This window comes from Brachyhypopomus gauderio, chromosome 17 (assembly GCF_052324685.1).
Source record: "Brachyhypopomus gauderio isolate BG-103 chromosome 17, BGAUD_0.2, whole genome shotgun sequence".
Classification (NCBI taxonomy): Eukaryota; Metazoa; Chordata; class Actinopteri; order Gymnotiformes; family Hypopomidae; genus Brachyhypopomus; species Brachyhypopomus gauderio.
This window is the reverse complement of record NC_135227.1, coordinates 22191752-22216422: the sequence shown is the minus strand read 5'-3', so window position 1 is coordinate 22216422 and position 24671 is coordinate 22191752. Positions and strand designations below refer to the sequence as shown.

Here is a 24671-nt window from a genome sequence, read left to right as displayed (position 1 = left end):
TGATTATTAAACACTCCTGAGTTGTCTCAGGGTGATGACCACAGGGTGATTATTTCTGTCACAGCCTGCTGGGAGCGGCTGAGCTGCGAATAGCAGCAGTAGGACTGAACCACTCTACCTCACCCTCTCACTCTCTCACTCTCTCACCCTCTCTAACCACATACCCTGCTCTTTGAGACATATTTGACGTGTTTTCAGCTGCTCTCAAAGCTTGTTCTCTATTTGCTCTCTGAGAGGTGTGTGTGTCTTCATGGAAAGCAGCTTGTCCTTACATGGTTATAAAACATCTATGTGACTAATATTTGTGGTAGTAGTTGAAACATTGTGTAGTAAGTTAGTGTAGTGTGTGTGTGTGTGTATAGTTGATGTAGTGTGTGTAGTTAGTTGGTGTAGTGAGTGTGTGTAGTTAGTTGTAGTTTGTGTGTGTGCTTTGCATCTGCGCATCATTAGGAAACGGACTGATCACTGTACCTTTTAGTTCATGGATGGCTTTAATAATTCCATTTAAAGCCTCTGTTAGCTGTTTAGTTGTAAAGAATTGTGCAGTGTGTATTTGACTAGTATAAGAATAAAAAAAAAAATCTGAAATTGAGGTATTTGGAATTTTTCTCTGTCTGCCCAGCCGAGCCGTTGCAGACCATATCAGCCGGTAGCTCTGGGTCAGCCTGGTACAAGGCGGCCGGCACCGTGAGCAGACCTGGATCACAGTCCTCCGCGTCCAAAGCCCCCACTGGAGACTCCTTGTACGACTGGGACCCAGCGGGCCAGGACTGTGCACTCGCTGCTGGGGGTGGTGCCCCAGTCCAGGCTAGCCACTTGTCTGATGGGCTGAAACCCTCCGAGCAGCCCCCCGGAGACCCCCCTCCAGAGGAGCCCATCCACTTTGAACCACTGCCCCTTCTCAAGCCTGCCAGGGACAGGGTGTACCACCGGCCCGGTCGCACCCAGGAAGCAGAGAGCTCTGACAGAGAGACGCCGGGAGCTGAAACGAGTAAACCGGCCACGGCTCCCGTGAAGGGCGCTGGTACTGCGGGGTCAGAGGTCAAGGCTGCGGGTCGCAGCAGAGTGAGGGACTACACAGTGCTCCACCCTTCATGTGTATCAGCGTGTAACGTCACCATCCAGGACTCCATAGACAGGAGCATGGATGAGTTCGTCAACACTCCACCTACGGATCTAGGAGAGGCTGGAACCTTCAGGAGAAAAACGGATGCGCAGCTTAGCAAGCCGACCAGGTGATCACACCTCTCTGTCTCCGCCTCCCTCCCCCCCGACACACACACGTCGTAAAAGTGTAAAGATGCAATGTAAAGTGTGTAATAACTCCCAGCCTGTATGTGTAATAACTTTTAACCTTTGAACTTTGACAATGTTAAATTCATGAAAACGCATCATACACTGAATCGTTCAATTGCAATTGCAGCGTGAGCCTGTTCACAAACCCCTGGCAGGGTTCACACGTAGGGGTGTGTTTAAAAAATCAATCTTTCGATTCAAATCGATCTTCATTTGAATGATTCGATATCGATTTATGAAACCTGAGATCGATCTTTAGAATTAGCCAATTTTCCCCGCATATGCGTACCGTTTTAACGTATCTCGTTTTATCTCGTGAGACCATCCTTTTTTCTCGAGCACCGCCACTTGGCTGGGGTGATCAGTTAAGCATGGCTGCAGCAAGAGTAAAAAAAATGTACCTCTGATCCACATCTATGATTCAATGAGTTACTAGTTCGCTCTGGCGTGGCGAGCGATCGATCGCGATATAATACTTAATTTGTGTCCGTTTTACACCGCCACCCCCTCCAGGTTCAAATCTCACTCCAAGCGATCTTGAAAAGTTGGCAACCCTGCAGATGTATGGTTACATTTTGGATTCAGAAACCATGATGGTAGGGAAGAGTTGGATAAAAGCACAGCCGTGTGTAAACTGTGCAACATGGAGGTGAAATATTGTGGGAATACCACAAATCTGAGAAATCATTTAACGCGACACCATCCTGATATTCAAAAAACGCCAGAACCCAAACAAACTCCACTAGAGAAGGCATTTGCGATTAAACTAAGTTCTCCCCGTGCCAAAAAAATAACCGAAGTGCTTTAATTCCACCTTGTAAAGGTGTATGAACCCTGCAAACATGACTTTGTTCATTGCGCTGAAGCGCAGCACGCACAAAGTTACAAAATTCGAGACGTGCACGACCTCGCGAAGCGACAGTGCACGAGCAGAGCCACCGCGATTACGTCGTTTTCGGCACGCGGACCCTCACGCCAGTTGCAATGCGTCAAGTATAAAGCTGTGAAGTTTTCTCAATAGCTGGCAATATTGTTACTGCAAAAAGGAGCTGTCTCTCTCCTCAACATGTTGATCAGCTCCTTTACTTGCAGAAAAATTTGACAATCTCCAAGATGTCAGAAAGCAGTCATGAATAAATCTTAGTTTTTGGACCTTAATGTTTACAATATTCAGAACTATGTTCATAAATGTTTTTGTTACATGTTAAAAAAAAACTTAATTTGCACTTTAAAAGGCTGTTCAAAACCGCTTTCAATGCCTTTTCTGGTAAAGGAGCTATGTGGAAGAGTGTGCATTAATTGATGTTAAAAAAAAGAATTAACTGTTATTCACAGTATAAACACTAATATCTTAATACATTTTAATAAAGTTTCAGTGTTCCTTGTATCATTACAACATTTCACATTCAAACTACACTTTTTATTGTAACTGAAATGTCCCTACAAGAATCGATATTGAATTGAATCGGGACCTTGTGAATCGGAATCGAATCGAAATGGGAAATCAGTGGTGATACCCACCCCTGTTCACACGTTTCCTCTGCCTCTCTGTCTCTCAGGTTTCGCCCCTCTCACAGTAAGACCAAGAGGGAGTCCAAGCTGGAGTTCTTTGGGTTCGAGGAGGCCGAGGTGCAGGATGTCGACGGAGAGCCACACACCTCCGGCAGCTCCAGCTACAAAATCAAATACTTTGGCTTTGACGACCTGAGTGACAGTGAGAGTGAGGATGAGGAGGATTCCGCAGCTAAAGGCAGGAGGAAGACCAGGAAAGCCCCATGTGAAGCTCTGACTGCTGGAATGGACAGTCCCCAGACTAGTGACTCACAGGAGAGTCAGACAAGCACTAATGCAGGTACACACACACACACACACACACACACACACACACACACTCACTAATGTAGGTAATGCATCACAACTATTAGAGGTGTCACGATTTCGATATTAAATCGAAATCGATCAAAATTATGACAAAATCTTGAGCCTCGAAGTCAAAAAGAGGATAGACAATCCCTCCCCCTAAGCTACGCAAGCACCCACAGTAAAGCCTGGTTTAAACTAGACACGTCGCAAGGGTCCGCGCACTGAAAATGACGTAATCGCTCCCCTGTGCGCGCTGGGGAATTGCGAGGTCGTGCACCTCTCGAATTTTGTAACTTCGCACGCGCTGTGCTTCAGCACAATGAACCAAGTCATGTTTTCTGGGCTCATACACCTTTAGAAGGTGGAATTAAAGCACCTAATTAAATTAAATATTTATACATATACTTTTAATGATTCGAAATAATTAGCTTTTTCATCACATTATTTAATGGTTGTTTATTTTCAAAACGCCCTCTTCAAAACGAAGTCTTCACGTTCGTATTTGTTAACGTAATACAAGAGAACTGTTCAGTCAGACAGCTATTTGTTGTGAAACGAAGTTGTTACAATTTCAAGCATTTTCAAGTACTTTAGCCTAAATTCCAGCACTTTTCAAACCTGAAACACAAAGCAACATTAAAATTCGTCAGGTAAATGTTCCTTTCTGTTTTCGAGGGGTGTTTTTTTATACTACCACATATCGTTTCGGAGAACACTGCACAGAATATAAACGCCTCCGCCGTTCACTCGAGGTGTGCGGAGTCGCGCGCTACAGTCACTCGCGAAAGTGTAATCCATAATAAATAATCCAGCCTTGACGCGGCTCAGGGATTACGTCACTCGCAGCGTCGTGCGGCCGTTACGGTTATTTAAACAAATTTAAACATGGGTCTGTGGTGGGAGCTGAGTGCAGAGTGTTGAGGAGCGATTTCAATTGGAGTATTATGCTCTCTGTCTGAGATTTTTTATTATTAAATTTTTTTGCTGATGCTGGTCCAGCGTGGCGTGTGCCAGTGATTATGCCTTGGCGTGCCAACGGTGGCATGCGTGCCATAGGTTGCCGACCCCTGCCGTAGACTAATCTAAAACTGGCATAGGCCTCTCTGCTGTAAATCGAGAATCGAATCGAATCGTGACCCTAAAATCGGAAATACAATCGAATCGAGGATTTAGAGAATCGTGACACCCCTAATATATATATGGGTTATCGTGGGCTGGGTTAGTCTGTAAAATTCCCTTGGGAATGAACTCTGTTCCAGCTGTGTGTTTAACTTCTCTGAACATGTCGTGTGGCCCTGTGTCATGCTAAACAAGACGACATATCCTGTCCTGTCTGTCCTGCTATGACGTGTCTGGCCCCGCCCCACTAGGGGGCGTGTCCGGCCCGCTGGAGGTCCATGCTCTGTGTTTTCCCTCTCCTCAGATTCTCAGGAGTGGCTGGAGGAGGCGTGTCCCACTGGCTCCGCCCACCAGAGGGAGCGGGGGGCCAGGCTGACTGACAAGGCCAAGGAGATCAGCCGCAAGATCTTCAGCGGCCCCAAAAAGGTGCGGGACACGGGCGCCATGGGAACACGCGGGACACGGGCGCCCTGCTGGGCTCCAAACTGCACCTCTACGTGCTCATGATCACCTTCACTGTTTAGACTTGCGTACTTACTCTAAATTCTCAAGCTGGTGCTGCAGGTCAGTTTGTTGTGCAGAGAGAAGTTAAAGGAGTTTCTAATAGTTCTGATTCTGTGTAAGGATAGAAGAACCCAGCACTGTTCTTAGTTGCATGTCTTACTGTCAGTGCCTGGGATTTAGTGGACCTCTTTTCTGTGTGTGTGTGTGTGTGTGTGTGTGTGTGTGTGTGTGTGTGTGTCAGTCTCCTGCTAAGGCGGTATATAATGCTCGACACTGGAACCATCCTGAACCAGAGGAATCTCCTCCAGCTTCCTCTCGCACCATCATCGCACCAGTACGTATGACATCTGACCTCAACACCTCTGTCACGACTTCTGGAGTCATGGTGCTTTGTGTGTATGTCTGGTTTGCAGAAAATTTTACTAATCTTTGCTGAGGATTAGAGGCTCATGAAGGGGGGGGCAGTCAGTAATGTCTAATGTCATTAAATCAGCTTCCTTTAGTCCTTTATGTATAAATGGAGCAAAATATTAGATTTAATATTTATAATCTGATAAACCATCATATTTATGAAGTGATGTCTGGAATTTTAACGGGTGGTTTGTCTTGGCGATTATGTGCTATATTGTCTTAGAAGCCTAGTGTGTCCAGTGGAGGCAAAGATGCAACTTCCTGTAGAGACGAAGGTGTGTTTAAAGCTCCGCCTCCTCCACCAAAAGTCATCAAATCGGTGACCATCCCCACAGAGCCTTACCAGGACACTGTCACTGCACTCAAGTGCAGAAAAGAGCACAAGGAGGTGAGTAGGGCATTCTGGGAAATGTAGTAGGGAAATGGGATTTTTCCATTTCCATCGTACAGTTATGTTGTTGCTAATATCAACACAACAGAAATGTGCTTCAGTGCTTCTGTTCATCACCTGGAGGTTTTAAAAAGCATTGAGTGATTAAGTGAACCCAGACCCAGTTGTTGTCAGGGGTCAGGGGTCAAGGTTCGGTCATGTTGGTTCTGATCTGCAAGCTGACAGCAGGCACTGTGGAAGAGTGATGAATGCTCAAAGCATTCAGCGCTGAGCAGGAAGGTCTGTTGGGTGGAGGAGGGCTGTCAGGAAGTGGAGCTTCTGGAGAACGTGGTTTGGGGGAGCATGTAGACCCGCCTCTGTGTAATTAATGAATTAATCATGCCTACATGCCTGTTTTTAACATATTGTGTCTAATTGTGTTAACAGAATCTTTAGGTTACAGCATTTTCTCAGAATATTAAGTTTTTTTAGTTTTTTTATTTCACCATAATGATTACCTGACTTATTTATTAATTAATTTAAAGATTAATCATTACATATTAATTTGTTCATTCATTTTCAATATTATACTATAAACATACTATAAACTGACTACATTTCAAATTTTATTTTAATTTGTAGTGAAATATCGAAGTTATGGTTATTTATATTGAATAATCTCTCCGATAACAGACTTTTCTTCATTTAGTTTTAATACAGTCTGAGGAAAAAAGGCGCATTTTTCTTCCATTGTTGTTCTGTTTGTATAAAGGCTCTATCCAGTGGTGTGATTTAATTTGCCATTTTTGGACTTTTAATTTTTTGTAACATACCTACTTAAAGCAGGTAATCTTACTGCTTATGTTTTTGCGATAGTGAATCTGATAAAAACGAGATCTTCATACCTTTTAAAACTCACCAGGATTCACTAAATTTGAGGAGGACCCCCAGATAACTCCATTATATAAACATTTATGTACATGTATTGCTCAGGTGTTGCATTTTGTTGCTTCATAGTAGGGGTGCACGATATGGACTAGAATTACGATGTGCGATAACATTGTTGGATATCCCGATATCGATGTGAACCACGATAAATTAAGATTAAAATACAGAGATGTAGTGTCTCTCTGAACAGCAGCACGTTAATTCGTTTTTTTTACTGTGTAATGAATCCAGAATAATTCCAAATATTTTGCAGGTTTATTCAACAATAGATTCAATCTAGGTTTATGCTTTCACGAGTGACCGTAGCGCGACTCCGCACACCTCGCGTAAAAACCTCCGCGAACGACGGAAGCGTTTAATCTTGCCGTGTCACATTCTTTGCAGTGTTGTCCGAAACGATATGTAGGCCTAGTAGTATAAAAAAAAAACACCCCTCAAATACAGGGGAATGAACTTTTACCTGACCAATTTTATTGTTGCTTTGTGTATCAGGTTTGAAAAGTGCTGGAATTTAGGCTAAAGTACTTGAAAATGCTTGAAATTGTAACTACTTCGTTTCACAACAAATATCTGTCTGACTGAACAGTTCTCCTGTAATTACATTAACAAATACGAGCCTCTTGTAATTCCAGGATGAAACATGAAAGAACATGAAGACGTTAAGATTGGGCGTTTTGAAAATAAACAACCATTAAATAATGTGATTAAAAAAGCGAATTATTTCGAATCATTTAGAGTATATGTATAAATATTTAACTCAATTAAGTTTAACGAGCTGGAAATTATTGAAATGGACCTTGAAAGTGACGTACAACTGCTTTAATTCCACCTTGTATAGGTGTATGAACCCGGCAAACATGACTGTTCTCATTGCGCTGAGACGCGGCGCGCGCGAACTTACAAAATTCGAGAGGTGCACGACCTCGTGAACCGACAGCGCGCGAGACCATCGCGCACGGGCGAAGCCACCGTGATTATGTTATTTTCGCCTTGCGGACCCTCGCGCTGCGTCAAGTGTAAACCAGGCTTAAATCAAATCGCGTGTCTGACGAGCGTGTTCACCTCACTCTGCCTCTTGCCTACTTACGTCACGTGATCATAGTCTGCAGCGCGAATAGCTCCCTCTATTGCTGGACGAGGATAATGCAATTTGAGTTTGCTGTTATTCAAGGAGTTATCGTGGCTCTTTCGATGTGTTTATCGTGAAACTTCACATCGCGATAACGATAAAAATACGATTCATCGTGCAGCCCTACTTCATAGATTCTCTCGTCTCTCCTTACACAGGCTGTTTAGATAAATATACTTTATATATACTTTTATGTGTTTATTGTGTAGAATTAGGCAAAAGAGGCCGTGTCCCAACTACACCACATTTTCAGTAATTGCTGGCATTGTCTTGTGCCAGGAAAATTTTTCAGTCAAATGAAAATCCCAGTGGTCTCGTCAGCTTGTAGTCCCGCCCCGTAGGGCTGTAATTCCATCCTAAGTAAAGGCCCAGGCCGCCTATGTTGTCTTCATGTTGTGGACGGCTCTTCTGAATGTCTGAACATCACCTTTACTGTGCAGGTAGGGCTGTTATATGGGCAAGTGCTCTTTGAAAAGCAAACGTGCGTGTGTGTGTGTGTGTGTAGCTGTTTACAGTAGTCCAGCATGTGAAGCACTTTAATGACGTGGTGGAGTTTGGGGAGAATCAGGAGTTCACTGACGACTTTGAGTACCTGGAAACTGGACTGAAGAGCTCCCAGCCACTCAACACACGCTGCCTTAGGTAACACACACACACACACACTGTCTCTCAGCCACTCAACACATGCTGCCTTAGGTAACACACACACACACACACACTGTCTCCCAGCCACTCAACACACGCTGCCTTAGGTAACACTCACACACACACACACACTGTCTCCCAGCCACTCAACACACGCTGCCTTAGGTAACACACACACACACACACTGTCTCTCAGTCACTCAACACATGCTGCCTTAGGTAACACACACACACACTCTCTCTCAGCCACTCAACACATGCTGCCTTAAGTAACACACACACACACACTGTCTCTCAGCCACTCAACACACACTGCGTTAGGTAACACACACACACACACACACACACACACAGTCTCCCAGCCACTCAACACACGCTGCCTTAGGTAACACACACACACACTGTCTCTCAGTCACTCAACACATGCTGCCTTAGGTAACACACACACACACACACACACACACACACACACACACACACACACACACACACACACACTGTCTCTCAGCCACTCCACACATGCTGCCTTAGGTAACACACACACACACACAAGGGTTGTGTTGATCCATCGTCATTTATGACCCACCTTAACGATGGATGGTAACCATCGTGATGCCACGCCCACTTTTTGTTTTTCCACAAACATGCACTAACATTCTTTAGGTCTCCTTCATCTAAAACTTTAGCAAGGATTGTACGGAAAATGATAAAATCAGGTATATAACTTGAATTAGAGTCTGGGATGAAAATTTTAATACCCTACTGCTACAAATAATTGACATATTATATTATTTATTATTCTATTATTATTAGGATATTATTATTTATATCTAGGTTATATGTTTTCTTTGTTTTTTTTCTACATGTCTGTATTAATTTTAAACATTTCATGTTATTCACACTAATAGAATAAGCCTGCTCGTTGTGCGTCGGGAAACTTGCTCATTGTCAACCGAAGTATGACGTTCAACTTCAGCGAAATCGTTAATTTTGCAGTGCAAAGGCTACAAAATAAAATTGACACGAAGGTGTTTGTAAACACATTTATTAAAAGTTGAACAACAAAACGTAGCGACAGAGCTTATTAATGGCTATGACATTTACCTTTTTTTGAAAAAGCTTTAAAATAAATCATCATGGATTTCACTATGATATCACAGCAGAACAACAAACGAAGCAAAGAATAATGAATTAACGTAACTGGTGCGAGGGAGTCGAGGATACGAAGACACGGTGCGTTCACAAAGGCTACGTTTATTACGCTTGACGCAGAACACGCTCACAGCGTGTTGAAAAAACATTTAACAAAGTTGAACACTCACATTAAAGATGAGCACCAAACGATACAAACACACACACTATATACACGTAGCCTAACAAGCACCGCGTGAAACACATTAGACTAACGAGACAAGTGAACACACACACACACCCAGCCACACCCACGATCGTACATATAAAGGCATGGACTACATTTACACACACCTGAAGGGAGGGGTCTGGGGCTGTAGCGTGACAATGAAAATAATAGCAAGAAAAATATAAAACAAACAAACAGAAAGCATGACTTCCCGAAACGCGCTAAACTGTGATAACTTAAAATGTTAAGAGGGCCGACATTGACATGTAGACATGTTGGAATAGGCTACACAATGTTTCTGGCCAAAAAATCAACATGTTCTGTTCTCTGGCATGCTGGTACCCCATATGCAGAAATATTGTCGTGCGATTTTTTCCATTAGCATAAACCTGCTCAAAGGCAGTGGAAGTTTTTTTTTTCTCCTTACATGTTAAAGCCTGGGTAGAATTATCACCATGTAGCTTATTTTATACTACTTTTATTTTATAATCATTATCATCGTCCATCGCGATGTTTCACTGTAATTATAGTCATCTGCCAATTAAGGAGACATCGCCCAGACCTAACACACACACACACACACACACACACACACACACACACACACACACACACACACACACACACACACACTGTCTCTCAGCCACTCAAAACACGCTGCCTTAGGTAACACAGACACACACTGTCTCATCCTCAAGACATTGCCTTAGGTATCACACATACACACACACACAGACACACACTGTCTCATCCTCTCAACACACACTGCCTTAGGTAACACACACACGCACACTCACAGACACACACTGTCTCATCCTCTCAACACACACTGCCTTAGGTAACACACACACACACACGCACACTCAGACACACACTGTCTCATCCTCTCAACACACACTGCCTTAGGTAACACACACACACACGCACACTCACAGACACACACTGTCTCATCCTCTCAACACACACTGCCTTAGGTAACACACACACACACTCACAGACACACACTGTCTCATCCTCTCAACACACACTGCCTTAGGTAACACACACAGACGCACACTGTCTCATCCTCTCAAGACACACTGCCTTAGGTAACACACACAGACACACACTGTCTCATCCTCTCAAGACACACTGCCTTAGGTAACACACACACACACACACACACACACACACTGTCTCATCCTCTCAAGTCACACTGCCTTAGGTAACACACACACGCACACTCACAGACACACACTGTCTTATCCTCTCAACACACACTGCCTTAGGTAACACACACACGCACACTCAGACACACACTGTCTCATCCTCTCAACACACACTGCCTTAGGTAACACACACACTCACAGACACACACTGTCTCATCCTCTCAAGACACACTGCCTTAGGTAACACACACACACACACTCACACTCACAGACACACACTGTCTCATCCTCTCAACACACACTGCCTTAGGTAACACTCACACTCACAGACACACACTGTCTCATCCTCTCAACACACACTGCCTTAGGTAACACACACACGCACACTCACACACACACACTGTCTCATCCTCTCAAGACACACTGCCTTAGGTAACACACACACACACACAGACACACACTGTCTCATCCTCTCAAGACACACTGCCTTAGGTAACACACACACACACACAGACACACACTGTTTCTTACCCTCTCAACACACACTGCCTTAAGTAACACACACAGTTTTTTCATTTGGACTCACAAAATGTAAACACACACACTCGGACTCTCAACTCGTTGCCTTAGGTAAAACACACACACAGCATCTTGACGTGCACCTTAGCTGAGATTCCAATACACAACCTATTCACAGAACTCCTCACACACAGACGCACACACACAGCCTCTTGACAGATCAGCTATACACACCACACCTTTAAGCAGCAAAGCTTTGCTTTATCACACACTTTAGAAGCTTCTAAATCCACTCTGACAGTTCTGTGTGTGTGTGCACGTGCTTGTGTGTGTTTGGGTCCGCGTGTTTGTGTGCACGTGTGTTTGTGTGTGTGTGTTTGTGTGTGTGTGTGTGTGTGTGTCCAGTATCATTAGTCTGGCCATGCGCTGTGCCATGCCGAGTTTTCGCATGCACCTGCGTGCACGGGGGAAGGTGGCACAGGTGTTCAAGATGCTCAGCGATGCACCTCAGCACCCGGTGAGCCTCTACACACACACACACACACTTCTGTCCACACACACACTTCTGTGTACACACACACACACACTTCTGCACATGTACAGACTCACTCAGAATATGCCGTCACGTGTGCCTATGTAGACGATTGTGTGCTGTGACGTGTGTTGGCTGTGTCTGTCAGAACCTGGCCCTCTGCACCGCCTCCCTCATGTACATCCTGAGCCGGGACCGTCTGAACATGGACCTGGACCGGGCCAGCCTGGAGCTGATGATCCGCCTGCTGGAGCTGGAGCAGGACGACTCTGTGGACGACCAGCTCACCGCCAAAGAGATCAGCAAGGTGAAGGAGAAGATACGTAAGCTGTGCGAGACCGTTCACAACAAGCACCTGGACCTGGAGAACATCACGGTGAGCACCACAGCCCCGCCCACCGCTGGGCTCCACCCCCCCACCTGGCCACGCCCACACACTGCTCAGGTTCTCTCTCTCTCTGTCTGCAGACGGGGCACCTGGCCATGGAGACCCTCCTCTCTTTGACGTCTAAGAGGGCTGGGGACTGGTTTAAGGAAGAACTACGCTTACTGGGAGGACTGGATCATATTGTAGATAAAGGTAGTGTGTCACAATGCTACACTCCCCATGCATCTGTGTGTGTGCGTGCGTGTGTGTGTGTGTGTGCGTGTGTGTGTGTGCGTGTGTGTGTGTGCGTGTGTGCGTGTGTGTGTGTGTGTGCGTGTGTGTGTGTGCGTGTGTGTGTGTGCGTGTGTGTGTGTGCGTGTGTGCGTGTGTGCGTGTGTGTGTGTGCGTGTGCGTGTGTGCGTGTGCGTGTGTGTGTGTGTGTGTGTGTGTGTGCGTGTGTGTGTGTGTGTCGGGCTGGGTGTCTGTGTCTCATCTTTCTCTCACCCCACAGTGAATGAGTGTGTGGAGAGTCTGAGTATGGAGGAGGATAAGGAGAACCTGGTGGCCTCGTTATGGGGAGCTGAGCGCTGTTTACGGGTTCTGGAGAGTGTAAGTACATAGACGGCCTCATGCACGTGGGAGTGTGCGCGTGCACGTGCGGGCTCGTGCACGTGTGCGTGTGTGTGCATGGGTGGGCAGGTGTTTGCCTTTTTCTCCATGTTGCTGTGTGTGTTTTCAAATGCAGGTGACATTGCATAACCCAGAGAACCAGGCCTATCTGATCGCCTACAGGGAGTCACAGCTCATCGTGTCTTCAGCACGGTCAGTGATTAAAGCACTGGGTCATAAACACGCAGCCTGACTGGGTCTGCTTTATTGTTCCTGGTGTGAACCGGAAAAGAGTCAGAGGTCAGTTATGTGGACTGTTTGTCATTGTGTGTGTGTGTGTGTGTGTGTAGGGGCCTGTGCTATTGTGAGGAGATGATACAGCGTTACAGTCGTCAGGTCAACAGCTCCCTCTCGTCCTCTGGCACTGCCCTGCCTCACTGTAGCCATAGCAATGTGGGCAAGGCTGTGGAGGACTGTATGAGAGCTGTGATAGGAGTACTCCTTAATCTCACACACGACAACGGTGAGACACACACACACACACACACACACTCATATATATACACTCACTCATATATACACACACAACCTGCATAGGAGCTTTTGCACACTGAGAGCCTGCTTCATTCCAACATTCTCTTGCCCCCCCCTCCCCTCCCCTCTAGAGTGGGGCAGTACCAAGACTGGGGAGCAGGATGAGCTCCTCCTGACTGCGCTGAACTGTGTCCTCAAAGTCCCGCGCTTCCTGCCACCGGAGCAGAGATTTGACATCCGAGTGCTCGTATGTGTTTCAGTTTGCCCTGTGTGTGTGTGTGTGCGTGTGTGTGCGTGTGTGTGCGTGTGTGTGTGTGTGTGTGTGTGTGTGTGTGTGTGTGTGTGTGTTGCATGTGTACGTGCACCCCAAATGTGTATGTACGGACCCATGTGTGCATGTGCGCCACACGTGTGTGTGTGTGTGTGTGTGTGTGTGTGTGTGTGTGTGTGTGTGTGTGTGTGCGGGTGCGGGTGCGCGTGCATGTGTGTATTGCATGTGTACGTGCACCCCAAATGTGTATGTACGGACCCATGTGTGCATGTGCGCCACGTGTGTGTGTGTGTGTGTGTGTGTGCTAGCTAGAGACGTCATAAGAACATCATAAGTCGATACCAAAATTCTGAAAACCTTATTCTTAAAGGAAATAGCTGACCCAAATCACATGAGCCCCGGATAATGAGTCTATACAGTGGTACCTCGAGTTATGAATTCGTTCCAGATCCATGTTCGTAAGTAGAAAAGTTCGTAACTCGAACGTGTTTTCCCCATTTAAAATAATGGAAATGGGATTATCTGTTCCAGCCCTCTGACAAGTCCCAAAAATTTCCTAAATTATGAAAAGACACGTTTTTAATGAAGGAACATGTATGTAAAACTTCAGATTACAAAATAAATGAATAAAAGAAAAATGTACAAAAAAAATATACAAAATGCTGATGAGGCCGGCTAATGGAGAGCGGCTGAGGAGAGAGAGAGAGAGACAGGGTACCCGCGGGTCCTTAAAAAGTCTTAAAATGTCTTAAATTTAGTTTTCCATATTCAAGGCCTAAAAATGTCTTAAAATGTCTGGAATTTTATAAGGGGAGGCATTAAATTATTATAAGTGTGTGTTGTTCAGTTGTTCTGGCGCGATGTGAACTTTGCCGAATCTAGCGCTAGGACCATGCAGAAAATAACCGCTCCGGGGTCCAAGTGCTAGATTTCTAGCGTTGGAGTATACGGCCTCAACAACGTCAACAATTTTCGTTCGCCAACCACATACCCCCCCCCCCTCCCCGTCAACGGCGTGGAATAGAGGTCTGCACTCCCGCGGTAATCCCGCGGGACCCGACAGAATATCTTGCGGCGCGGGACAGAATTTAATTGTTATAGGCGGGAGCGGGAGTTGAATTAGTCCAGGCGATGCGGGAGCGGGACCACATATACATGTAGAAAAATCCCGCAAATTAATAGTCTAGAAAATTATAATAATAACAACGCAATGATTTCCATGCATAAGGAACAGGACGAAAACAACTAATCATTCAGTAAGTAAGCAATAAACCAATTCAAAATATTGGCTAAGCAACTGATCACGTGAACATGAAGTGTGCGTCATTTTGATACAGAAATGGCAGAGACTGTAGACCAGGGGTCGGCAACCTTTGAGACATGGAGTGCCAACTTTAACATGTCCAGTCAATGAGTGTGCCACTATGGCGGCGAGTTTAAATTGTTGACCGAGGAGGGGGGAGGTGTAAATCGACACAAAAAGTATTATATCGCGATTGATCGCCAAGTTTAAACGCCTCCGCCGTTCGCGCGAGGTGTGCGTGCGGAGTCGCGCGCTACGGTCACTCGCGAAAGTATAATCCATTAATATAATAATTTATATTAAAAAATATATTTTTGCTGATGCTGGTCCAGCGTGCCAGTGACTATGCCTCGGTGTGCCAATGGTGCCACGCGTGCCATAGGTTGCCGACCCCTGCTGTAGACGGTCAACCAGTTTCAGCTGTGGAAAATTCTATTAAAACAGGCGAATACACCACAATTGAGCCAACTACAGGAAAGTCTGATGTATGGAAGTCATATTCCATTGTAATTAATGGAGATGGAAATCGGCTTGTTGTGATACGTGTCAGAAAGTGTTGGTGTACGTCACCTAACGGGATGTGTTTGGACTGTGGTAAGAAATGGGACAGCGCGATCCATCGCTATATTGCTGTTTTAATAAATACATAAGAAAATTTCAAGTACTAAATCTAATTAATTCAATTCATATTAGGATTGCGGGCGGGGGCGACAGAAGTGTGTATGTGGTGGGCGGGTGCGGGATTAAAACAAGCGATTTTTTGGCCGGTGCGGGCGGGAGCGGGATTAAAACAAGCAGGTGGGGGCGGGAGCGGGATTAAAACAAGCGATTTTTTGGCGGGAGCGGGTCTAAAACAAGCGGGAGCGGGCGGGAGCGGGATTAAAAAAGCAGTCCCGCGCAGACCTCTAATGTGGAACACACCTGCATCCCCAGTAATAGTATTATTTTTTCTTGTGAGAGGTATTAAAAAGGTCTTAAAAGTCATTGAATTTGAGATGTGAAATTCTCAAATTGAGCAGATACCCTGGAGAGAGGGAGGGAGGGACACGTACTGTACAGGTAGGCTACAGACTGGCATGGAACAAAGCGTAGATACAGCACTTACTGTACACTTTACAGTAAACAAAACAATTATATTTTCTTTATACAAAATTACATGAACTGGGATACACGATGCGCGCTAACATGTGAGAAGAACGTGATTCAGGAATGAGGCCATTGAGGGAATGAGGGCAGCGCCCGGGAACTTATTATACCCGCCAGCACCCGGGAACTTATTATACCGCCAGCACCCGGGAACTTATTATACCCGCCAGCACCCGGGAACTTATTATACCGCCAGCACCCGGGAACTTATTATACCGCCAGCACCCGGGAACTTATTATACCGCCAGCGCCCGGGAACTTATTATACCCGCCAGCACCCGGGAACTTATTATACCGCCAGCACCCGGGAACTTATTATACCGCCAGCACCCGGGAACTTATTATACCGCCAGCACCCGGGAACTTATTATACCGCCAGCACCCGGGAACTTATTATACCGCCAGCACCCGGGAACTTATTATACCGCCAGCACCCGGGAACTTATTATACCGCCAGCACCCGGGAACTTATTATAACGCCAGCACCCGGGAACTTATTATACCGCCAGCACCCGGGAACTTATTATACCGCCAGCATGCGGGAACTTATTATACCGCCAGCACCCGGGAACTTATTATACCGCCAGCACCCGGGAACTTATTATACCGCCAGCACCCGGGAACTTATTATACCGCCAGCACCCGGGAACTTATTATACCCGCCAGCACCCGGGAACTTATTATACCGCCAGCACCCGGGAACTTATTATACCCGCCAGCACCCGGGAACTTATTATACCGCCAGCACCCGGGAACTTATTATACCGCCAGCACGCGGGAACTTATTATACCACCAGCACGCGGGAACTTATTATACCGCCAGCACGCGGGAACTTATTATACCGCCAGCACGCGGGAACTTATTATACCGCCAGCATGCGGGAACTTATTATACCGCCAGCACCCGGGAACTTATTATACCGCCAGCACGCGGGAACTTATTATACCGCCAGCACCCGGGAACTTATTATACCGCCAGCACCCGGGAACTTATTATACCGCCAGCACCCGGGAACTTATTATACCGCCAGCACCCGGGAACTTATTATACCGCCAGCACCCGGGAACTCAGTTTTTCGTAACTCGAGCAGAAAATTTGTTCGAAAACGTTTGTAACTCGAAAAATCCTTAAGTGGGGCTGTTCGTAACTCGAGGTGCCACTGTATGCTAATAAGCCAAGAACACTAAAACACCACAGCCAAAACACCACCACCACCACCACAAAGTACGGAGGGAGCGAGTTTCGTCAGTTTGGTTCCGTTCTTGTTTGTGAACTCTGATGTCTCTTATCAACGTTCACAAACTGCTAACGTTATCTGGCTTAGGCTAACACAGAGGTATTTCATAACAAGCGATGTGGTAAGAAGTTTTTTTAAAAGCGACATAAATGGTGTTCACTCGTGTGTTGTGTGGTTGTGGTGTGTGTGTGTGTGTGTGTGTGTGTGTTTCTGTGCATGCGCCCACAATGGGCCCATTTACACTGTGTCCTATGTGCTGTTCAAGATCCTTATATCCTTGTTAAAATTGTTAAAATGGAGTATATGTCAGAGGCTTGCGTGTGTGTGTGTGTGTGTGTGTGTGTGTGTGTGTGTGTGTGTGTGTGTGTGTCATGCAGGGCCTGGGTCTGTTGATAAACCTGGTTGAATACAGCTCCAGGAACAGACATTGTCTGGTGGAGATGAAGGTTGACAGAAGCTGGCTGATGGAGGCTGAGGTGAAGCCTGCCCAGGGCGCTGAGGGTGGAGGAGACGCCCCAGGGGCAGGAGACGAAGAGAGAGGGGGCACTGCAGACGCCCCAGGGGCAGGAGACGAAGAGAGAGGGGGCACTGCAGACGCCCCAGGGGCAGGAGACGAAGAGAGAGGGGGCACTGCAGACGCCCCAGGGGCAGGAGACGAAGAGAGAGGGGGCACTGCAGACGCCCCAGGGGCAGGAGACGAAGAGAGAGGGGGCACTGCAGACGCCCCAGGGGCAGGAGACAAGGACAGAGGGGGCACTGCAGACTCCTCCAGTGCTCTGGCGGCTCTGGTGCAGGTATCTGGCCAAATGCTGACAAAGGGTGTGTGGGGGTGTGTGTGGGGGTGTGTTTACGGTGTGTGTGCATGGGGGATTTGTGCATGGTGTGTGTGGGTGTGAGCATCTTTAGGGTTTTGTTTCTGGCAGGAATCCTCTTAAATTAGCAGAGGTAATTGTGTGTGTGTGTGAGCAGCTCTTCCTGGAGAGAGAGCATGCTGCGGTGCTTGCCGAGGCGCAGACTGATGACCTCATTAGCGAGGCTCCCAAGTCTCAGGCCGACCAGAGTGGAGAGTGGCAGGAGACGTCTGGGGAGATTCAGTGGGTTGCCACGGAAACCAATGAGACGCACGAGAAAAATGAGAACGAGAAAAAGGAAGAAGAGGAGGAGGAGCTTGACCTCAATAAAGGTAGCTGGCCAATCAGCAGACAGCACATCTTTTTTTTTTCTTTTCTTTTTAATTCTTTCATTGATTGGTGTGTGTGTGTGTGTGTGTGTGTGTGTGTGTGTGTGTGTGTGTGTGTGTGTGTGTGTGTGTGTGTGTGTGTGCGAGACAGCCCTGCAGCATGCTGGGAAACACATGGAGGACAGCATTGTGGCGTCCTACACCGCCCTGCTCCTGGGCTGCCTGTGTCAGGACAGTCCGGTCCGTGACACACAGAACTTCACTCACACCAGCACACTTGACATTTGCTTAATTCACCAGTAGTGGAATTACAGACTGTAACGGTTGTGTGACAGGAATAACAGGAGGTGCTGTGGTTGGAGGAATGGCCTCTGCGTGTTTCATTGAACACTGTGGTGTGTGCGTGTGTGTGTGTGTCTGTGTGTTTCAGATGAATGTACAGGGGGTGAGGGAGAGTCTTCCTAAAGGAGATTTCTCCATTATGACTGAGATGTTGAAGAAGTTCCTCAACTTCATGAATTTGACAGTAAGCACACTTTGTCCACCTTTTAAAGCCGCCTCTTCAACACCTCACTGTCTTCATATGGCAAAAAGACCCTGCCTTCCAGTACCAGTAACTCCAGTAAGACCAGTAACCATGAAGGATGTCCAGCCCATTTACACCAGCCTCACAGCTGCACTTGTAGAGAGAACCTAACTCAGGACAAAGAAACACACGTACTGTTGACAGGCTGGTGGATATTTAACACATGATTGTGCTCAAGATTATGTAGGTTTACTATTATAAAAACTGAACTGTGTCCTTCCACGGGGGACACGCATATATATAATATATAATTATATATAATATAATATTATATAATTAATATTGTAATATTAGAGGCTTTAAATGCGGATGGAAGGATTTATGTTTGGTTTTCTATTACTGGCCAGTGTCTGGCTCATGTATTATGTTATTGTTGCACTAAATGGTCTTTACCAAATCTCTCTCTCCTAAACCCACACCAACAAAACTCTCGTAATCCCACACCGACACACACTCTCGTAATACCCCACACCGACACACTCTCTCGTAATACCCCACACCGACACACTCTCTCGTAATACCCCACACCAACACACTCTCTCGTAATACCCCACACCGACACACTCTCTCGTAATACCCCACACCGACACACTCTCTCGTAATACCCCACACCGACACACACTCTGCTAATCCCACACCGACACACACTCTGCTAATCCCACACCGACACACACTCTCCTAAACCCACACCGACACACACTCTCCTAAACCCACACCGACACACACTCTCCTAAACCCACACCGACACACACTCTCCTAAACCCACACCGACACACACTCTCCTAAACCCACACCGACACACACTCCTAAACCCACACCGACACACACTCTCCTAAACCCACACCGACACACACTCTGCTAATCCCACACCGACACACACTCTGCTAATCCCACACCGACACACACTCTGCTAATCCCACACCGACACACACTCTCCTAAACCCACACCGACACACACTCTGCTAATCCCACACCGACACACACTCTGCTAATCCCACACCGACACACACTCTGCTAATCCCACACCGACACACACTCTGCTAATCCCACACCGACACACACTCTGCTAATCCCACACCGACACACACTCTGCTAATCCCACACCGACACACACTCTGCTAATCCCACACCGACACACACTCTCCTAAACCCACACCGACACACACACTCTCCTAATCCCACACCGACACACACACTCTCCTAATCCCGCACCGACACACACACTCTCCTAATCCCGCACCGACACACACACTCTCCTAATCCCGCACCGACACACACACTCTCCTAATCCCGCACCGACTCACTCTGTCTTAATCCCGCACCGACTCACTCTGTCTTAATCCTGCACCAACTCATTCTGTCTTAATCCCGCACCGACTCATTCTGTCTTAATCCCGCACCGACTCATTCTGTCTTAATCCCGCACCGACTCATTCTGTCTTAATCCCGCACCGACTCATTCTGTCTTAATCCCGCACCGACTCATTCTGTCTTAACCCGGCACCGACACACTCTGTCTTAATCCCGCACCGACACACACACTCCTAATCCCGCACCGACACACTCTGTCTTAATTCCACACCGACACACTCTGTCTTAATCCCACACCGACACACTCTGTCTTAATCCCACACCGACACACTCTGTCTTAATCCCACACCGACACACTCTGTCTTAATCTCACACCGACACACTCTGTCTTAATCTCACACCGACACACTCTGTCTTAATCCCACACCGACACACTCTGTCTTAATCCCACACCGACACACTCTGTCTTAATCCCACACCGACACACTCTGTCTTAATCCCACACCGACACACTCTGTCTTAATCCCACACCGACACACTCTGTCTTAATCCCACACCGACACACACACTGTCCTAATCCCACACCGACACACACACTGTCCTAATCCCACACCGACACACACACTGTCCTAATCCCACACCGACACACACACTGTCCTAAACCCACACCGACACACACACTGTCCTAAACCCACACCGACACACACACTGTCCTAAACCCACACCGACACACACACTGTCCTAAACCCACACCGACACACACACTGTCCTAAACCCACACCGGCACACACACTGTCCTAAACCCACACCGACACACACACTGTCCTAAACCCACACAGACACACTCTCTCCTAATCTCACACCAACACCATTTCCCATCATGCTCCTTTTTCTTCTCCTTTCAGTGTTCCGTTGGAACCACAGGACAGAAGTCCATCACCCGGGTGATTGAATACCTGGAGCACTGTTAGCACTGCTGGAACAACACCCCCATGATGGATCCTGAAGTGTCCCGCTGCCCACCTGAAGCCTGTAGTGATAGGAGATGCAAAGACTTGTGAGGTGGTTAGCATTGCTGTTGCCAGGGGTTACAATTACTGTAGAGACTCCTCCTATTTTCACTGGTCAATTTAAGCATTATTCAAATGCTGTTTCTCACAAATACATTTTCATGAATAATCTTCTCTTGCTAATTCAAGGGCAACTTTTATTGTATTTGGATGAAATTAATATTTATCCTCCCTTTAAATGTTTAAAACGAATCAAAAACCATGATTTGTACCACTGTGTGTGTGTGTGTGTGTGTGTGTGTGTGTGTGTGTGTGTGTGTGTGTGTGTGTGTGTGTGTGAGAGAGAAAGAACATGAGCAGAAGATTGATTATAGCTTTTCAACATGTCTCATGTTTGTCCGTATGTTGGTCAGCGTTAAAGTGCCGAGACCTGTCAGAATGTAGCAGTTGTGGTGGACCCAGAACCTCCCAGAATGCACCTGGCCCGCCTGTGTGTGAAGGCCCAGTTGTGCAGTTGAGGAGTGCAGAGGGATTGGACAGAAGCACAGGAACGGCCTGTGTGTTGGGCTGATATGGAGAACCTGAGTGGTTTAGTGTTGGAGAACACCTGAGTGGTTTAGTGTTGGAGAACACCTGAGTGGTTTAGTGTTGGAGAACACCTGAGTGGTTTAGTGTTGGAGAACACCTGAGTGGTTTAGTGTTGGAGAACACCTGAGTGGTTTAGTGTTGGAGAACACCTGAGTGGTTTAGTGTTGGAGAACACCTGAGTGGTTTAGTGTTGGAGAACACCTGAGTGGTTTAGTGTTGGAGAACACCTGAGTGGTTTAGTGTTGGAGAACACCTGAGTGGTTTAGTGTTGGAGAACACCTGAGTGGTTTAGTGTTGGAGAACACCTGAGTGGTTTAGTGTTGGAGAACACCTGAGTGGTTTAGTGTTGGAGAACACCTGAGTGGTTTAGTGTTGGAGAACACCTGAGTGGTTTAGTGTTGGAGAAGACCTGAGTGGTTTAGTGTTGGAGAAGACCTGAGTGGTTTAGTGTTGGAGAAGACCTGAGTGGTTAAGGTGTTGGAGAACCTGAGTGGTTAAGGTGTTGGAGAACCTGAGTGGTTAAGGTGTTGGAGAACCTGAGTGGTTAAGGTGTTGGAGAACCTGAGTGGTTAAGGTGTTGGAGAACACCTGAGTGGTTAAGGTGTTGGAGAACACCTGAGTGGTTAAGGTGTTGGAGAACACCTGAGTGGTTTAGTGTTGGAGAACACCTGAGTGGTTTAGTGTTGGAGAACACCTGAGTGGTTAAGGTGTTGGAGAACACCTGAGTGGTTAAGGTGTTGGAGAACACCTGAGTGGTTAAGGTGTTGGAGAACACCTGAGTGGTTAAGGTGTTGGAGAACACCTGAGTGGTTAAGGTGTTGGAGAACACCTGAGTGGTTTAGTGTTGGAGAACACCTGAGTGGTTAGGTGTTTAGGTTTCAAAGCACCTGTATCCCTTTGCTCTTTCCACATGGGAAAACAAGTCTGCTAGTCCACCCCTGCACGCACGCACGTACACACACACACACACTCAACTCGGCACTGAAGTGCTTATAGAAAGTGTTTAAAAATAAAAAATTAAAAAGTCATGTAGAAAGGGAACCCCTTTGAACACTGATGATTTGAAAAGTCTGTGTTGAAAAATCTTTTCTTCTTTCTTAACGAGCTGTTTTTCCTAGTTCTGTTTTATTTGTGTGAGTACGGATCATCGTAACTGATTTCAGCACTTCACAACAGAGACAGCACTTTGATGCGTGGGACTGTTCACTGTTCCTTTGGGTGCTGTCCCATCTATACCCAACATCACACCCCCCCCCTCACCCACAGATCAGCGTCCTGTCCCCCTGACTGACTGCAGGTCAGTGTCTCCTGTCCCCCTGACTGACTGCAGGTCAGTGTCTCCTGTCTGTCCCCCTGACTGACTGCAGGTCAGTGCCTCCTGTCTGTCCCCCTGACTGACTGCAAGTCAGTGTCTCCTGTCTGTCCCCCTGACTGACTGCAGGTCAGTGTCTCCTGTCTGTCCCGCTGACTGACTGCAGGTCAGTGTCTCCTGCCTCTAGTGTATGTTTGAGAAATTAGAGCCATACAGAGGAGCATGTTTGCTCTGATCTGCACCGCTGCAGTAAACCCCGGTTCAGTTCCCCATCACTGTAAAGATCTCCTGTAAATATCTCAGATCTCCTGTAAATACCGTAGTGGATGGTAGTCAATAGGGCTTTTTCTGAGTTTTTTTTATGCAGTTTTATTTCTTAGTTATTTGAGAAAATGCAGAATAAAATATTTGCAGGAAATATATAAATATATATCTGTGTGTTTGTGTGATTGATATATATATATATATATATATATATATATATATATATATATATATATATATATATATATATATATATATATATAATGTATAAACAGTTTTTACCAGTTTTCAAGATATTGTCTTTGGCTACCTGTAAATAATTTTACCTTTAATAAATGAATTGCTACTTTATGTAACATTGGCTTTGTTTGGTCCCTTAAGAGTATTTATTGGTTTATTTGATTGTTGTTTATTTAGGTGTAATTGGTGTTGTTCAAAAGATCCTCTCACTGCTCTTCACTTTGATGTCTAGTGTGATATTGCTAGAAAGAGGTTTCCGTTTCTCTTGTACATAAATTGTTTGTCCAGGCATTTAATGAGTTTGCTGTCCTTGCTGTGGTCTGAACCTGCACAGAAGACACCAGCTGCACCAGGGCCTTGGACCAGGGCCGGGGGTCTACTCCTCTACTCTGGGCTTCAGGGGGTCTACTCCTTTACTACTCTACTACTCTACTCCGGGGTTCAGGGGGTCTACTCCTTTACTACTCTACTCCTGACTCCTCTACTCCGGGGTTCAGGGGGTCTACTCCTTTACTCCTTTACTACTCTACTCCTTTACTACTCTACTCCTCTACTGCTCTACTATTCTACTACTCTGGGGTTCAGGTGGTGTACTCCTCTACTACTTTACTCCTCTACTGGGGGATTCAGGGGTCTACTACTCTACTCTTCTACTCATCTACTCTCGGGTTCAGGGGGTCTACTCTACTCCTCTACTATTCCTCTCTTCTACTACTCTGGGGTTCAGGGGGTCTACTACTGTACTACACTACTCTCTTCTACTCTACTCCTCTACTCTGGGGTTCAGGGGGTCTACTACTGTACTACACTACTCTCTACTACTCTACTCTGGGGTTCAGGGGGTCTACTACTGTACTACACTACTCTC

At 46.4% G+C, this 24671-nt stretch overlaps 1 protein-coding gene across 1 annotated transcript in view; it reads left to right on the top strand.

Moving 5' to 3' along the window:
• The window catches only part of wapla (WAPL cohesin release factor a), a 29483-nt gene extending 6252 nt beyond the window's left edge, over nt 1-23231 (top strand). The window contains exons 3-20 of the mRNA XM_076977628.1: nt 623-1235; nt 2856-3148; nt 4583-4704; nt 5024-5116; nt 5417-5581; nt 8146-8282; nt 11718-11829; nt 11993-12220; nt 12313-12424; nt 12723-12820; nt 12957-13033; nt 13171-13343; nt 13486-13601; nt 17690-18106; nt 18282-18495; nt 18644-18732; nt 18923-19018; nt 21295-23231. Coding sequence (XP_076833743.1) covers nt 623-1235; nt 2856-3148; nt 4583-4704; nt 5024-5116; nt 5417-5581; nt 8146-8282; nt 11718-11829; nt 11993-12220; nt 12313-12424; nt 12723-12820; nt 12957-13033; nt 13171-13343; nt 13486-13601; nt 17690-18106; nt 18282-18495; nt 18644-18732; nt 18923-19018; nt 21295-21360 — 3221 coding nt within the window. The 3' untranslated portion in view covers nt 21361-23231. The remainder of the gene's footprint in view (nt 1-622; nt 1236-2855; nt 3149-4582; nt 4705-5023; nt 5117-5416; nt 5582-8145; nt 8283-11717; nt 11830-11992; nt 12221-12312; nt 12425-12722; nt 12821-12956; nt 13034-13170; nt 13344-13485; nt 13602-17689; nt 18107-18281; nt 18496-18643; nt 18733-18922; nt 19019-21294) is intronic.
• Nucleotides 23232-24671: the final 1440 nt, after the last annotated feature.